Source organism: Corvus hawaiiensis, chromosome 18 (genome assembly GCF_020740725.1).
Source record: "Corvus hawaiiensis isolate bCorHaw1 chromosome 18, bCorHaw1.pri.cur, whole genome shotgun sequence".
Classification (NCBI taxonomy): domain Eukaryota; kingdom Metazoa; phylum Chordata; class Aves; order Passeriformes; family Corvidae; genus Corvus; species Corvus hawaiiensis.
The window spans coordinates 5,325,170-5,340,294 of record NC_063230.1 but is presented as its reverse complement, the minus strand read 5'-3'; the positions used below and the strand labels follow the sequence as shown (position 1 = coordinate 5,340,294).

At 48.2% G+C, this 15,125-nt stretch overlaps 2 protein-coding genes across 5 annotated transcripts in view; one reads left to right on the top strand and one right to left on the bottom strand.

Annotated features, from left to right (window-relative positions):
• The first annotated feature begins 4,339 nt into the window (after positions 1–4,339).
• PIK3IP1 (phosphoinositide-3-kinase interacting protein 1) lies at positions 4,340–11,822 on the top strand. Of its 3 annotated transcripts, none has more exons than XM_048323029.1 (6): positions 4,340–4,790; positions 4,946–5,062; positions 5,150–5,269; positions 7,819–8,004; positions 8,141–8,219; positions 10,186–10,339. In XM_048323029.1, exons 1-6 carry the CDS (start codon positions 4,706–4,708, stop codon positions 10,250–10,252), a joined length of 654 nt encoding a protein of 217 aa, XP_048178986.1. In that variant the 5' UTR covers positions 4,340–4,705; the 3' UTR covers positions 10,253–10,339. The 3 variants fall into 3 exon arrangements, with proteins under 3 accessions (XP_048178986.1, XP_048178984.1, XP_048178985.1); XM_048323027.1 differs by having other exon boundaries at positions 4,565–4,790; positions 10,211–11,822; XM_048323028.1 differs by having other exon boundaries at positions 4,568–4,790; positions 5,153–5,269; positions 10,211–11,822.
• Positions 11,823–12,580: 758 nt separating this feature from the next.
• LIMK2 (LIM domain kinase 2) overlaps positions 12,581–15,125 on the bottom strand; it is a 31,073-nt gene continuing 28,528 nt past the window's right edge. For both annotated transcript variants that reach the window (XM_048323025.1, XM_048323026.1), the window contains one exon: positions 12,581–14,622. In XM_048323025.1, the coding sequence (XP_048178982.1) occupies positions 14,466–14,622 (157 nt within the window). In that variant the 3' untranslated portion in view covers positions 12,581–14,465. The remainder of the gene's footprint in view (positions 14,623–15,125) is intronic.

Here is a 15,125-nt window from a genome sequence, read left to right as displayed (position 1 = left end):
AAACAACCAAACAACACATTCTCCTATTTTAATGAATTCCTGCATTAATGCTTATTTGTGCTTTCATCTAAGTCAGCACTACACGTGTAGAACTTGAGAACATTGCATGCATATCTGTCTTCAGGATTCCTTCCCCTACAAAACCATTTCATAAGGTAGGTATTGCATGACTTTCAAAGTCCTTGCAGACATACAATCATTTCTGCCTCTGTGACATAAGTAATATTAACATGGGAAACCAAGGCAGAAGCTTGCCTAAGGTCAGGCAAAGATCAGTTAAAGAATTTTGAGTAAGGCTCCTGTTCTTGGCTCAGACTTATGTGTTCTCTGAGTAGATCACAGTATCTTTCAAAATAGCTTCCCTTCATCCACCCTTAGAAATGTGTGCTCTGTTTTTTGTCAGTAGCAGCCTGCATCTGTAGCAAAAAACCAATCAAACAAACAACCCAACAAAAACCAGTGCAGTTGGAGACTGAAACATCTTTAGACAGCTGTACCCAATTCCTGACAATATTGCTATGGTTTTATGGTATTCTGCTACGAGACACACCCACCTGTTGGATAGCAGGTAAAGCAGTCTGTGATCCAGATACCAAGATTGGAATGCTGCAGCCAGGGAAAGAGCTGAGGTAAGATCCATGGGGACCTTCACAACTGCTACAGTGGGCCAGCGTGAACACAGATGTCTGTTGGCACTTGGGCCCTTCAAAACTGCTGAGAAAACTCTGAAAAGGCACTGGGCAGTTCTTGGGGAAAAAAAAAAGGACGAAGAATTGATGCTGTCAGAGAGGACTCGGTGTGTGAAATTTCTTAAGTCAATGATTGCCGAGAGCATGTAGTGCTAATCTCTTAATGCTGGAGAAGCGTAGCTGTGGTGCTTCTCCCCAGTAAACAATAGGGCCCAGATTGCCCTCCCGAGGCCTCTGGCCTTTTATTACAGCCCACACAGAAAGCTCATCTGAGAAAGCACTCTGAGTTAGTGGAGCAAACTCTGAACCAGTCTGAACCAGTTCAAATATCGCATATGGTTGCTTTGCTTCTGCAGACTTCCTTGTTAGTCCTTGGAGGCTGTGGCTGACATTTACTTAGCAATAGCTTATGCTCTCAGACTGAAGGGGGAGGAGAAAGCCTCTCCTTGAGCATGTCAGCAGCGCGACGCAACAGTGCCAGCAGATACTCCTGTCGCTCCACACCAACTCTTTTGTAGTCACTGTCTCTGTTTTGATTTTTGGTTATATTCGGCTCAGTTTCATAAACTCAACATCTGATCCTTTTGTTGCAGCCCTGATGTTCTTTTGTTACATTCAAATTGTATCTAGGTTAGAAAGGAAACACTTTTTTTTCCAACTCCTAAATCTGTGCTTCCAAAAGGCTTTTTACAGGTGAGACCCACAGTTATTTTAATGATCAAGACAGGCAACAAAGAAATAAAACCCCTGATTTTGTTGGAGTTGCAGGTGCTTAATAGTGTTTAGTAAGATTTGATGCTCGCAGCTTTTTAAGCTTAAGCACAAATTGCTCTAATATTCTGTTCATGGTAAATGAGGTCTTGGAATCTGTCTTTATTCTCAAGCATTGCTATTTGTGAAAGAAGCAGAAAATTGAGAAAAACTAGTTTTGAGGAAAAATTGGAACAATTATTTTGGTTACGTAGGAAGGAGAAAGAGGAGGATATGGGAACATGACATATGTCCTGTTACAAGGAGGGCAATGGTCAACTTCTTCCATTTTAAGCAACCCATGTTCATTTGGCTAGGAAAGATTACTCAGATTAGAAAACTCATTTTGTTTACTCCCCCCAATGTCTTATTTAGTAAGATTAAGCAATAAAGCATGTTAGTGCTTGCATAGGAGGTTAGATGAACTTCTGCCTGGCAAGATCTGAACACACTTGGCTGTGGCCAGAGAAGGAGGGTGGGTTTATGGCTTCTTGCAGAGCTGTGCATCTATGGTGCCTCCCTTGGCACAGAGTGCTGTGCTGTATGTTAGATTCCTTTTTTTTTTTTTTTTTTTTAATAAAAATCTCAAAGCACTTTGAATTTTTCCACAGGTGAAAAAATAGAACAAACAAACAAGAAAGAGCAGCTGACAGACAGGAGAGAGAGAAAGCAGACATTGTTCATTCTGGAACCTGTATAAAGTAAACAGCAGAAAGGTACCAGCTCACAGCTGAAACTGGTTCACACTGAGTTTAGGGAGGATGCTTAATGTCCCTCATTCCTAAAAATAGTGTATATATTCTCCTGTGAAACATGGGGATGTATCGTGATACATGTACGTGTATATACCTACAGACATCTAAGTGTGAGGAAGTAGCTGCAGAGCTATTAACTTACTTATAGTTTGGGTAGTTTAAAATCAAGTCCTAGGAAATAATGTCATGTTTAATCTCTAAAAGTGTAACAAGAAAAGCAAACCCATTTCCAAGCAGCAGAAAGAGCAATTGAGTCTGCCTCTGACATGTGCCACCTGGCATCCTATTAAACTTAACTCTGTGAAACTACCAGGCATAAATCTTCCCTCATCCTGGAGAAAGCTAGAGATGAAAGAGAAAATTATGCTTAGAAGTCAGTTGTGGGAAAGACTTTGATCTTTACTATTAATGTGAAGGTTTTTGCATTTCTCCCAGATTCCCCATTGTCTTTCTGTGGACTAGAAACTCAAATTGCTGGAACTTGGCTGAGTATAATGGAAGGTCTGAGATTTGTTTCCAGAGAAATTACTGCAGTTCTGGGATCAGTATGTACAGAAGGAGGTGCGTTCTCTGCTAGGTGGCATGGAAGCATTAGTTAGTCTCATGAAATGAGCAAAAAGAAATTAATTGTGCAGGTTGGCAGTCCATCTGCAAACAGTTTTGGACAGGCAGTGCCTCTTGATGCATGTGTGGCCCTGCAGTTTCTGCTGAAGGGAATTTGTCCCATAAAATCTGTGATGAAGAGCTATTACAAACAGGCAGCTTGATTCAATAGCCCTTATTAAAAATTCTTGCTGACTCCAGTTAGCCTTGCCTTTACAGAGAGTAACTGGAGAGCATCAGGAATGCAGTTACAGGGTGTCTGTGCAGACAATGAGCATAATGGCACAAAGGCTGCATCTTAGCTGGTGATGTCAGTCAGGACTGGCACAAACAGTTGGTTTCCTGTTTTGATTTTTTACAATTTTTTTTTAATCTGACATTACTAAACTAAATTTTCTGTAGTGGTAAATCAGATCGTTAAAGTGTGAATCACACACAAATGTGTGCTAAGACTCGTGGTTTCATACTTGGCAGTAGTGTTGCTTAATTGACCTGTTTCCTCATTACCCATCTCTCATGCTGGTATATCTGTGTTTTTGTGGCTCCATTGTGGACTGCATGCAGCAGGTGACCTGGCTGTAAAGGGGTTAAAGTGTTCATCACCTGGTGAAAAAGGGGCAAAAGTTGGGTTGGATCAGCATCTTGAGCAGCTTTGTCATACAAGTACCTGTAGCAGCCTAACAGAGAGCATTGCCAGGATGGAAACATCTGGGACTTTCCTGGCATAGAAATACTTCTTATGTGTTCAGTGGTTTCCATGTGATTTCAAAGAACTTTAAAAGAAGGGAACTTCCCTGTCCTAATCTAAGAAGGAAGGTTTGATTGTACCTCATGTAACAGAAAGGAAGGGAAAGCGCAAAGAAGTGAGGCAGGCAGATCAGCCAAGGTCAAGAAGAACTGTGGGAAAGCCAGAAATAGCACCTTGTGCTGCAGGCCTGTGCCTTGGCTACAAACCCATCAGTTGGCCCAGGCTGCCTTTGCAAGCTCATTGTTGAACAGGACCAACTATTCAGTGGCTTGTTTTTCACTGGTGTAAAATAGAAACAGTGCTGAGGACTCCTGATGCTGGTGTGCAGGGACTGGCACTGCACTGTCTGAATCCCTTGACATGTTCAGAAACAGAAGTATCTATTGTAAGCCATGTGAAATGTCTGCAGAGAGGCTTTATCACCGTGGCTGGATGCCTGCAGTAGAACTACTCTAAACCATCTTCATGCTGTTTACCTTGTTTTTTTCTATAAGCAGGCACAGCTCTTAGAGTAAGTACATGGAGTCAGTGAAAAGTAATAGATTAGCAGAGGCAAGAATGTAAACCCCTTTAAGGCAGAGGTGCACAGCCTCCCTGTACCCCCCACAATGTCTCTTGAGAGCTAAGAGAACCCAAAGGGAGAAAATAAGGGCAGCAGGATTTAGTCCTTCATGGTAATTCTCTAGGGGAGATAGCAGTTTTAGGTCTCTGAAGGTAAACACCTTCCCTGCCACAGGCAGCGATTCAAATGTAGTTCCGTGTGGGAAGTCTCCTCTTCTGGTCTAAGACTTTTCCTGCGACTGTAGGAGACAAGCCCAGGGACGCGGAGTTCCTCTCGAGCCAAAGAGCCCCGTGGCACCGAGCACCCGCCGCCGCGCTCGGTCCCGGGGCGAAGTACCCTCTGCACCAGGCTCCCGGCTGCCCCGAGCCCTGCCCCGCAGCAGCCGCCCCTTCCCCTCCTGGGGGCGGGCGGTGGCGGCGGCAGCGTTAGGACCCGGCGGCGGCTGCGGGGCGGGGGGGGGGGGTGAAGCGCAGCCCGGAGGTTGTTTACCGGGGAGGGGAGCGCTGGGCAGGTCTTGCCTCGGCGCCGAGTGGAGCCGAGCTGCGCAGCCGAGCTGCGCGGCCGGGCTGGCGGCGGCTCCTCGCCCTCAGCGCCGAGGATGCTGCCCCGGGGCCCGCGGCGGGCGCTGGGCGCTGTGCTGCTGCTGGGCTCGCTGGTGCTGGGGGCCGCCCGCGGCGCCGAGGGTGAGTGCCGGCCCGGCTTTGTGGGGGACAAAGGCCGGGCTCGGGAGGGGGAACACTCCCGCGGGTGAGGTGGGGGGCCGTGCTGGGGAGCGGCCCGAGGCGGCGGGGGCTGCCCGGGCCGCCCGCAAGGCTCGGCTCGGCTCGTCTCTCCGCAGAGTGCCTCCGCGGCAACGGCGAGTCCTACCGCGGCAGCCGGCAAGTGGCCTCCGGCGGCGCCCCGTGCCTCAACTGGCTGACGGTGCAGAGCGGCCCCGGCGCCGCGCTCCCGGCAGGTGGGTCCGGGGCCGGGGGACGCGGCGGGGGCGCTCTCGGGGGAGCGGACGGTGCCGGGGCCGCGCTGACGGCCCGCTGTTCCCCAGCAGTCTATGAGGACCACAACAGCTGCAGGAACCCGGACGGCGACGCCGCGCCCTGGTGCTACATCCGAGGCGCTACCGGGATCCCAGAGCGGCGATCCTGCGACATCGCCCAGTGCTCAGGTAAGAGCGGCCGCCACCGGCCCCCCTCTCTTCCTGCCCTCCCCGGTCTGTCTTCTACCCCGGGGGGCTGGGTTTGTCACCAGGGTGGGGTCCCCTCTGCGCACAAACAACCCCGGGCTACGCCAGCACCTCCCCCGGGAACACCGCGTACCCGGGGCTCCCCACCAGCCCCGGCCTGTGTGTGCACATCTGCCTCCCAGCTGTACTTTGCTCCGCCCCTAGAGCTTTGCCATTAGTGCCAGAAAAGGCCTGTGAAAAGCCCCCACTCCCCCATAATTCACTTATCACTATAGAGCTCTTTAGCTGTGTTGCAAAAGGCTGAAGTCTGGACATCTAGGAACTGCTGAGTTGTGGGTAGATTGTTACTGTGGGGCACGTTACGGCTGACTAAAGAAGCTTCCTTCTGTTAAAGGATTGCCAGTGAGAATTTGAGTACGGGGTGGAGGGGAAGAACTTGTTAAAAATGAGAACTAGAAGGGAGGACAGTAAGAAATGGAAAACCCTAAACACTGGATTCCTCCTGGATAGTCACAGTGAGAAACAGTTTGCGAAAAGAACTGTAGTTGAAGCCTGTTTCAGGGAGAGGAGGTGTCAGTATTGACTGATGCCAGAGTTACCACTTGGGGTTTTTTGAACTGTTTACTACTTTCTGAGCCCTGCAAGATTTACTCACACCACTGTCCCTTGAGATTGCTATCCTTGCATATAAATACTTTTCCCGCACACATACACCCTCTCCTTTTTCTCACTTTGCTCTTTTTTTGCTTGCTTTTCCCTAAAGATGAAGCAAAAAAAATGTTCTGCTGACAAGACCCTTACTCAAAACATTCTTGCAGCTTTAGGATCAGAAGAGTTACTTGACCTTTCATCCATTTACATGTTTAAAGGTTTGGTATTTTTGCGTCTCAGAGTGGGCACCTTTTCATGGTCCAACAGCTCACTTTAGTCGAGTTGCCCTGGTTGACCCACCGTGAAGTTACTGTGCAGGACCCTGATTTCCTGTTTCTGACTCCATTCTGTACTTCCATTTCACATTCCACTGAGGACTCAAAATGGCTGCAGATAGAAAATCCACATGGAGTTACTGCCTGCTGTGGGGGGAGATGTAGGTGGAGGGAGTTCTCAGGTGTGGATGCATACTGTGAATAGCATTTCCAAAAAGGAGGGGGGTTTGTGTAAAACAGATAACAGATACCTACTTTACACTGTCACAGCTTTTACAGTGCTACAGCTTCCATTTAAACTATGTCATGAAAGAAGGAGCTACCTTGAAAATCTTTCAGTGCTGTTGATAAAAAAGAGCATTGATAAAAAACAGGCCTGGGAAGGAACCTGTATCCTTGGGTGCCTTTGCCTAGGCCTTGGCTGAGGAGGAACTTGTCCTTAGTCAGTGTCTGTGCTGCCTGAGGGCTGCTCTGAGTTAGCTTGTCCAACATGCTATCAGAGTTTGGTACACCACTGCAAAGAGGGGCTGGGGAAGAATATCCCCAGGTTGTTTTCACACAGCTGGAGTTTCCTGTCAAACTTCCCTGTGTCAGGAAGATTGACGCAGAAGAGAGATAAATAGGCTCCCGGGAGATTTGGGATGGAGATTCTCATAATTTTGTTCATGTCTGTTCAGCATGATTGAAGCTCCAGCCTGTATATCGATCTATACACTAAATGAAGTCATTGTGCATCCGTTGAACTCATGCCCTGAAGCTGGGTTTCATTCTGCTGTCTGACTTCTCTCATCTGTGGTGATGCCTCAGACTCTTAGTTAAATAGGTTCATATCAAAGGAAAGTCGGGGGGGGGGAGGAGTGTAGGGTATGCCCAGCCACTGCCCTGGAGGGATGTCTGCTGAGATAAGGAGATTGCACAATCTCCCAGCAGGACTCCCTGGGAAGGCAGCTAACTTTTCAGTTATGGTAAGAAAAGACAGACCCAGAATCCTCTGGGAGACCTTATGCAGATCCTTTGTAACCCATTGGCCTTTACCCTGTGGCACCCACCCCCTGTATCCCTATCAAAGCTAGCCCTCTGCCCCTTCGAGGAGAGAGCTTTTTCCCTGGCTTTCCCCTTGGCCGGAGGGGACCATCAATAAAGCTACCTTCATGCAGAACCAGCCCCACGAGCCTCGTCTCTATCTGGTCTGGCTTGGCCTGGAGGCTGCCCTGCAGAGCTGAGCTGAAATCACGAGCTGATAATCACTAAAGAGCTGACAGCCTCTGCACAGGCCCTCCTTCCTGCCAGCAGCTGAGGGAAGACACCGGGCCTCGGGAAGGTGATTTCTTTTGGGACCATCTACCCTGACCGGTCACCTCTTCCTCAGTCAGAGCTACTGACCCCACACTAGCTGTAATAGAGGAGTACATTTCTTGTCTACTTTGGTAGGATTTCTGGCAACAACTTAAGTGGGAACAAGTGTTTTTCAGTGTGTTTTGAAGGCAGTTCAGTGATACCAGTCTAGATCTGTCCCACTCGCAAGGCACATGTTGTTTTGAAGTACTCATAAGTGCTTGGTATGTTGTATATGTTGTATATATACTTTTTTTCCCCTCTCAACAGATGCTACAGCTACCACAGCCCCAGTCTCTACAGCAGAAGTTGGTCCTTCCCAGGAGGATGAGCAGGTGTTTGAACCAGCTGATACCTTGCCCTCCCGGAGCGAGGCAGCCGCAGTGCAGCCCGTCATTGGGATCAGTCAGAGAGTGCAGATGAACTCCAAAGAAAAGAAGGACTTAGGGATACTAGGTACAAACCCAGGACCATGTGATGGATCCATTCCTGTAATTCTGGCAGGACAGACCTGTTTTGAGGCTCTAAAAGCAACATTATAGCTGGATCTGCTGCCTCTAATTTTGTCTCTTTTTTTTTCCTCTTTTCACAGGTTATGTCCTGGGGCTGATCATGATGGTGATAATCATTGCCATCGGGGCTGGCATTGTCCTGGGATACATCTATAAGAGGTGAGTGGCTGTTCTTTTCAAAAGCTGGTGTACATAAAGCAGGACAAAATGTCTGAGCACCTGCAGACCCAACCAGATCCCAAGGAAAAGGGACAGAAGCATATGTTTGGTTGTGGCACATTGAGCAAGTTTGCTTGTCCCACTGAGGAAAGAACTACTGAAGAGTTAATTCTGTTCTCCATTTCCTGCATCATTGTGATGATCTGTCCCACTTAAAGTTTCAAATTGCCCTCTTTAATATTTGGGGTTTTGTGTGTGCATGTGCACCTTCATGTGGCTTTTTCAGATGTATCCTGGGGAGCTGGATTTTGTCAGAACTGGAAAGAGCAGATCCCAGGTGCCCTCACAGGAAGTTTCTTTTGATCAGGAAAAGAACAATCCTTCTAGCAGGCCACCTGTTCCCCTGATTTCTCTAGTCTAGAAGAAAAACAATTGGCAATTTTTTCGTTACTCATGCATTGTATCCTTTGAAGTTGACTATCAAGTAGCACTCTTTTTTTGGTCAAAGTTCATTTTAGCAAAACTCCTGTATACTTTAAGGTCAGTTTTGATTTGCACTTCAGTTACTATTTTTTCAGCCACTTCACTGTGTTGAACAGAAATGTTTCTGTAGCTCAGCAGTGTTTGAGGGTAGTGGCAGTAGCAAGCTGCTTAGTTGTAAGAGAGGGGGCAGGATTAACAAACAGCAGTGATTGTCACTGCACATGCAAAGGCCCAGGCTCCCTCCTCTGGGAGGGTTTGTTCTATGTTTTGGCTGTTTTACAAAACAGTCTGACACAGCCAAGAAGAAGAAGCCCTGTCCCAAGCTGGGACATGTCCTTATGTAAGTGTTTATAATAAATGCTGACAGAAAAAAAGCAGAGGAGGAGTGTTACATAAGGGGCAAAACACAGAGCGCTGCTTGTCGAGTAATCTGATTTGAGGTGTCACTTCAGAAAATGCTGTCTTGTGTGCTGGCAGGAATGGCAGCCACTGCTGCACGCTTGTAGGCAGCTTTGAAAAGCAGCCAACGTGCTGACAGGAAACCCCAGCAGCTCTGCCTGGTTGAGATCACAAGCCCCAGGCGGAGCAAGTGCTGCCTGTCCCACCTCTCTCCTATCTTCGGCGGGAGGAAGCAATAGACCAGTGCTGGGCTTTGTCCGAATGCAGCTTTGCTTCTCCAGTCACAGAGAGCTCACAGCAGGGATGTAGTGCAGGTTTACTGTCTCCCTCCTTGCCTTGATCTCAGAATTGCATGTGCAAGCTGGCAGGTTTGGGTAGTAGGTGTGGTGAGAAACCTTTAATGGGTTTAGTAGTTTTTGGTATACATAGCTTTTCTGGAGACAACATGCTATTAATGCCAAATCCATTTTTAAAGCAAGGCAGTTCTTCCGCAGCACAAATTACAGAGGTGTTTCTTCCCTTAGCAACAGGCTGGAGACTGAGGTAGGTTTGAGGAGCTGGTTGTGGCATTAAGCTCTTATAGCTGCAGTGGCAGAAGGCAGGGCCAGCTCTGAAGTCAGCTTTAGTACTTTCTGGACAGCTTAATTTGCTGCAACAAAAGGCAGAAGCTGTCACCACCTCGAGTGTTTCAAATGAAGCAGGTTACAGCTCTTTTCCACAGCAGTGGCCTCTGCGCTGTCTCACTTCTCCCCTGGGCTTGCACCTGGCAGTGCTGTGGGACTGTAAAGGATAAGGAAACAGATGGCAGCTCCATGGCTTGAAGGAGGGGCCTGGCTTTACAGTCACTTACCAGCAGCAGTGTCAGTGAATAAGCCAGTTTGAGGGATGGACAGACTTCACTTGGCTGGCTACTTGTTTTTTAAGGATGCTCAGCTGTGGTCCTCTGCTTACAGTAGGGAATATTTCTGGCCCTTTGTATGCAGCTAAAACCTTTGTTTATCTTAAAGAGCGGAGTCCCTTCTTCTCTACTGTATCAGCTTTACTGAGACTCTCCCTCCAAGCATCAGCACTCACCACATGTAAGTGTTTTGGTTTTTGTTTTAATGCAGGGGGAAAGACCTGAAGGAGAAGCACGAACAGAAGGTTTATGAGCGTGAAATGCAGCGCATCACACTGCCTCTGTCAGCGTTCACCAACCCTGCGTGCGAGCTTGTGGATGAGAACACCATTGTGGTGCGTACCAACCAGACGCCTGTGGAGGACATGCGGGATGGCAGCAGCCCTCTCATGGGGCAGGCAGGGACTCCCGGTGCCTGAGCAGCTCGGGCAGGAGCACTACAGGCTGAGCAAAGCCTCCAGCTTCCCACTGTGAGTGCAGGGGTTGTGTGTGTTCATTTCTATTTTGTTTTCTTTTTGATGAACGCCAGATGAAGGTGATGTAGAGGAACAGAACAATGGGCTATTCATCATCTGCTTGAGGGGCACCATTCAGTGCATGATCAGCTGGCGACTGGTGTAGTAGACCCTGCTGCTTCCTCCCACCTATCTCCATGGTGTGCCAGGGAGCTGGGGGGATGATAGGCCAGGCTTACAACTGGCCACAGATCCCATAGCCCAGAGTGTGGTCGTGGCTTCCTCTTTTTCTGTTCTGTTCTTATTTAACAGTGTGCACTGTTACTTAAGTTTCAGCCTGGAACCTTAGGAGAGAACAGTACTGCAGGGACTGAGGGGAGCTTCATGTCAGACTTAGCTAGATAATTACACTCTGATTAATAGTTCCTACGTTTTTGCTTTAGTGGCTGAGAGCTGGAAGCACTGTCCAGAATCCTTTTAGTGGATCAGGGTTTTTTCCAAGGAAGAGTTTATTTGAGGAATGTCTTTGGCCAGAAGCAGTATGTTTAGTGCCAGTGCCAGTTTAGAAAAGCTCTCCTCAAGCTCTTTACAAATCCAGGTCTTCCAGGGCTGAGGCCACTTCTCCATTCCCCTGTGGTGCTACATGCACAGCCACAGTTGTAGGTGTCCAGGGGGTCTGTCTGTGCCTCCTTCTCACACAGATCAGGAAAGCAAGGGCCAGTGGTAGATAGTTGTGAAGAAAACAAACTGCCCTTTGGTTACTTACAGCAGGTTAAACACAGGATAGCTAACATACTCTTTTGAACTCCCTTGGCTTCCTACAGAGCCAGTGCTGGACTGAGTGGCCAAGCTGTGGAGGTCAGCCTGATCACAGTGCGGCAGTGCTGGCTCTAAGGGCAGAACAAGACAGCTGTTTTGTAAGAGTGAAGTTCTGGCATGGCTCCTGGCCCAGCCTCTGTCACACACTCAGCTTGTGCAGCAAGACTACTTAACAGAGCCTGGTCCTATTAGAGAGGTTTTGTAACAACTTTTATTAGTGTTTCAGGGGGTTTGGGAGGGATGGTTGCTGCAGTGTCTCCCTAATGACACCAAGGCAAGGCCAGTTCAGGGAAACATCTGTCCCCACTTCAGGGGATTCAAGCCATTCAAGTAAGTTTTCTAGCCATCTGGTTTATAGCTGTGGGCCTAACAGGGAGCAGCACTTGGCAGCAGGGGTTTTAGTGTTAATGTTTGATTCAGAAAAGGGAAATATTTTATTTTTAAATGCCTTTGAATACCATTTCTTTGTAAAATGTTTTAAATACCTCATTATGAGAAGGTGCAGACTGTGCTACCTTGTATTAAAGCTTAAAAGAAAAATGCTCTGTAGACCTGTGTGGACTGTGGCTCATCTGTGCACTCCTCCTGCCAGAGCAGCATCCTTTGCCTTGTTTCAGACTTTGAACTGAGGAGAAGGGAAGATGCCTTCAGTTTGCCAGGCCCAAAGGTAAATCCCTACAAGCAATGCGTGCACTCGCCAGCACTGATAAGGGGCATGGAGCTTGTCTTCTTGCTGCCAGCAGCTGGCCTTGGACTGCACACTATTCCTGAAAAGCAGCTGTGGGGATGTGAGCTGTGGGTGACTCAGCAGGCTGGCCTGTGGGAACACACTCTTGGTTACAGCCCCTTCTTGCACTGACCTGGGTCAGTTCTGCTTTGGTGCTGCTCAGCAGCAGCTCCATCCCTTGAGAAGTATAGTGGAGACAGAGCACAGCAGGTTACAGGAGAGGCAGCATTTTTTTTCAGTTGTTGTCTTAACAAATGCCCCTTGAACTACATATTTCAGAACACAAGGTTTCCAAGAACAGGCTGTATTTTTATCCCTGGATTAGAAAAGGAAAATGGAGAGAGGCTCCATGATCTGCTGACTCCTGTGCACCCTTAAAACCCAACCAACGAATGAACAGAACTTAACAACTTCTTCCCTTTCCCTCACTCCAGGTAAATAATCCTTCAGAGCACTGCACTGTGATTCTGCAGTTCTGTGAACATGGCAGAGTCCACTGACTCAGAAAAGGGTGTTCTACATGGTACTGCATCTGGGCAGTTTTGATGTTGCCATTTTATGACTATAACAGAAACCCGAGAAAGTTACAGCTTCCGGCTTTATTTAGCACAGAGACCACAAAATCTTGTTTTCAACAGCATTCAGTTACTGCTTTTTAATTTAGTTAGAATGTGGAGCGGTGCAAATCACAGTTCATAAACCCCACCCACACATCACCCAGAACTTTCCCTTCAGGGGTCCCCTCACAAACCAGCCTGGGTGGGGGAATGAAAGGGCAAATCCTATTAACAATCCTGGATCCACTGGACCCAGTTTAGAGAGGCTCCTGCCTGACTCACAGCACAGGGAGCCCCCAGTGTTTCTAAAACACCACTACACAGACTAAAAACGCCCCCCCCTTGCATACCTGATGGCAGGTGATGGCTGGTCCCATGTTATTTTACATAATACTTTAAATCCATGGGTAGGGGGAGGAAACCAAAGTAACAGCAAAGACTAACACCCATTCCCCACCATTCAATGCTGAAAGGAGGAGGAGGGAGAAAGGAACACACTAAAAATCCAGTTAAACCATGATGTTTGTGAGACTTACAAGCAGACCTTGATCCAGCTTTTTGTTCAGTTCTGCCAACCATGTGAGCTACTGCAGCAGTAGCTTTCTTCCTTCCTTCTCCCACTAAGGGAGAAAGAAAAGAAGCAGAAGAGACCCACCTCCCAATGACTCCAAGCCCCTTTTTCCTCCCCCAGAGCAGGGAATGACCCTGAGGAAAATTTCTGTTTGGAGAATGAGCTCAGGTGCTGCAGCAGCAACTGAAAGAAGGACCTTCAAAAGGTGCAAGTTGCACAATCTGCAGGAAAGGATGAGGTAATGGCAACTGAATTAGTTCTCCAGCTGCCACTCCAGGGAGGATGGGACATTCTCCAGCACTATTCTATTCATGACAAGTCCATCCTTGAATTAACCTTGGGCAAGTTGCCCTTTGCCATTGTCCGTGCCCAAGATCTGAGCCACTTCAAACCTTTGGCTTTCTGACAAGCACCTTCTGCCGCCATTTCTGTCACCTCACATCCACAGGCCAAAAGCTCAAGCACTCAGGAATGTCCACAGCCAGTGCTGCCTAGTGCAGAACTACACATTCAGGCTCAAAAACTTTCACCTAGGTTAAGGTTTTGGGCAAGCAAACTCACTGCAGGCGCAGGGTCTGAAGATGCTCCAGTGGCTTATTTGCTGCCTGCCTCATTTGCCATCAGGAGGGCCAAGCAGAGCTCAGTCTTAGTGTTTCTAGGCAGGCTTTTGGAGGTATTCAGAGACACAGAAGGAATAAAAGCCCACAAAACCAGAACAATTCATATGTGCTTCCCCAGAGACAAGGTATTTCAGGAGAGCTGCCCAGTTCCTAGGGCTTTTCACTCCCTCCTCTGATACGTGTCAGAGGCCAAAATCTCAGTGGGTTGTTCTGGGAAACACATCCAAATACATACATGTGCTGTCCTGGTGGGACATGTTGCTGGATGTCCAATTCCCCCACCTTTCTGAGCAGGGCAGTCAGTGGGAGAAGCTGTTCCAGAAGTGCTGGTCCTTACCCAGGAGAATCTCCTATAGCAATTCCCTCCCTGGCAGAGAGGCCAGGGTGGCTTCACAGCTTGCAGCCAAGTTCTAAGGCACCACAGTAAAGAAGCCTGAAAAGGCCAGAAAAATATTTCTCAAGCCAGAAAAATAGCGTTCAGCAGCTTTCCTAGGTGCAGCTGGCAGGAAATGGTCCTTTTTGCTTCTGAAACACGCCAGAAATCCACAGTGAGTCAGGATATCCAAGACGAGGGAAGCTGGGTGGGGAGAGAGAGGCAGTGCAGCAAATGCACAGTGTGGTGCCCCGTTAATGCCCTGGAAGTGGCTGAAGTGCATCTCCCTCCCTGACGCTCATCCCAGCTCCAATGGAAGTGATGCAGGCAGTAGGATGAGTGGACTAGGTTGTGTTTTCAGGTAGCTTGTCACGGTTCAGTCCATACTGCACACTCACATTGTGGTCCAGCTCCTCCAGCTCAGATGGAAGGGGGATGGCAAGTTCTCCCAGGTACAGAGAAAGAGCTTCAAAGGAATCTTCCAGCTTGGAAAAAGGGGGCCTAGAAGCAGAAGTGATGAAACATGAGTAGGAAAGAGGAAGCAGAACAGCACCTAGAAAGCCATCCAGGTCCCTGTACCATGTACAGAGTGGTGAACAGGGACATGATTTCCTCCCCATTCAGCTTCCAAGACTGCAAAGCCCCCATCTGTATGGGCCACCTGTTTTTATAGCCAGTGAGCCAGTGGGAGGTCTGGCTCTTCGGAACCTACTTGGCAGCAACACTGTTCTGAAGCTACAAGTTTCGTAACTGAAATCAAATGAAGTATTTACCTTACTAATAAAGTCTGCCCCTACTTTTGTACCTGAGAAATCCTGAACAATCATTCCTCCTTTACTCTCTCTATCTTGGAATTGTTTCACAGATCTCCACCATATACAGCAGTCTCTCTCCCAAACTGTTGGGCCTGAAGTCTCTCCACTCATGGAAGCCTTTGAGCATTCCCACAGAAGGCTGGAATTGTCCTCTGTGCAGAGCAGTCCTTCCACAATGGGAATACAGAC

Bases quoted from the DNA above. Each gene is read 5' to 3' on its own strand.
- PIK3IP1 (XM_048323027.1), top strand. From the start codon at position 4,706: ATGCTGCCCCGGGGCCCGCGGCGGGCGCTGGGCGCTGTGCTGCTGCTG. The intron at 5,270-7,818 runs GTAAGAGCGGCC...CCCTCTCAACAG, and splicing joins CGACATCGCCCAGTGCTCAG to ATGCTACAGCTACCACAGCC. The intron at 8,005-8,140 runs GTACAAACCCAG...CTCTTTTCACAG, and splicing joins GAAGGACTTAGGGATACTAG to GTTATGTCCTGGGGCTGATC.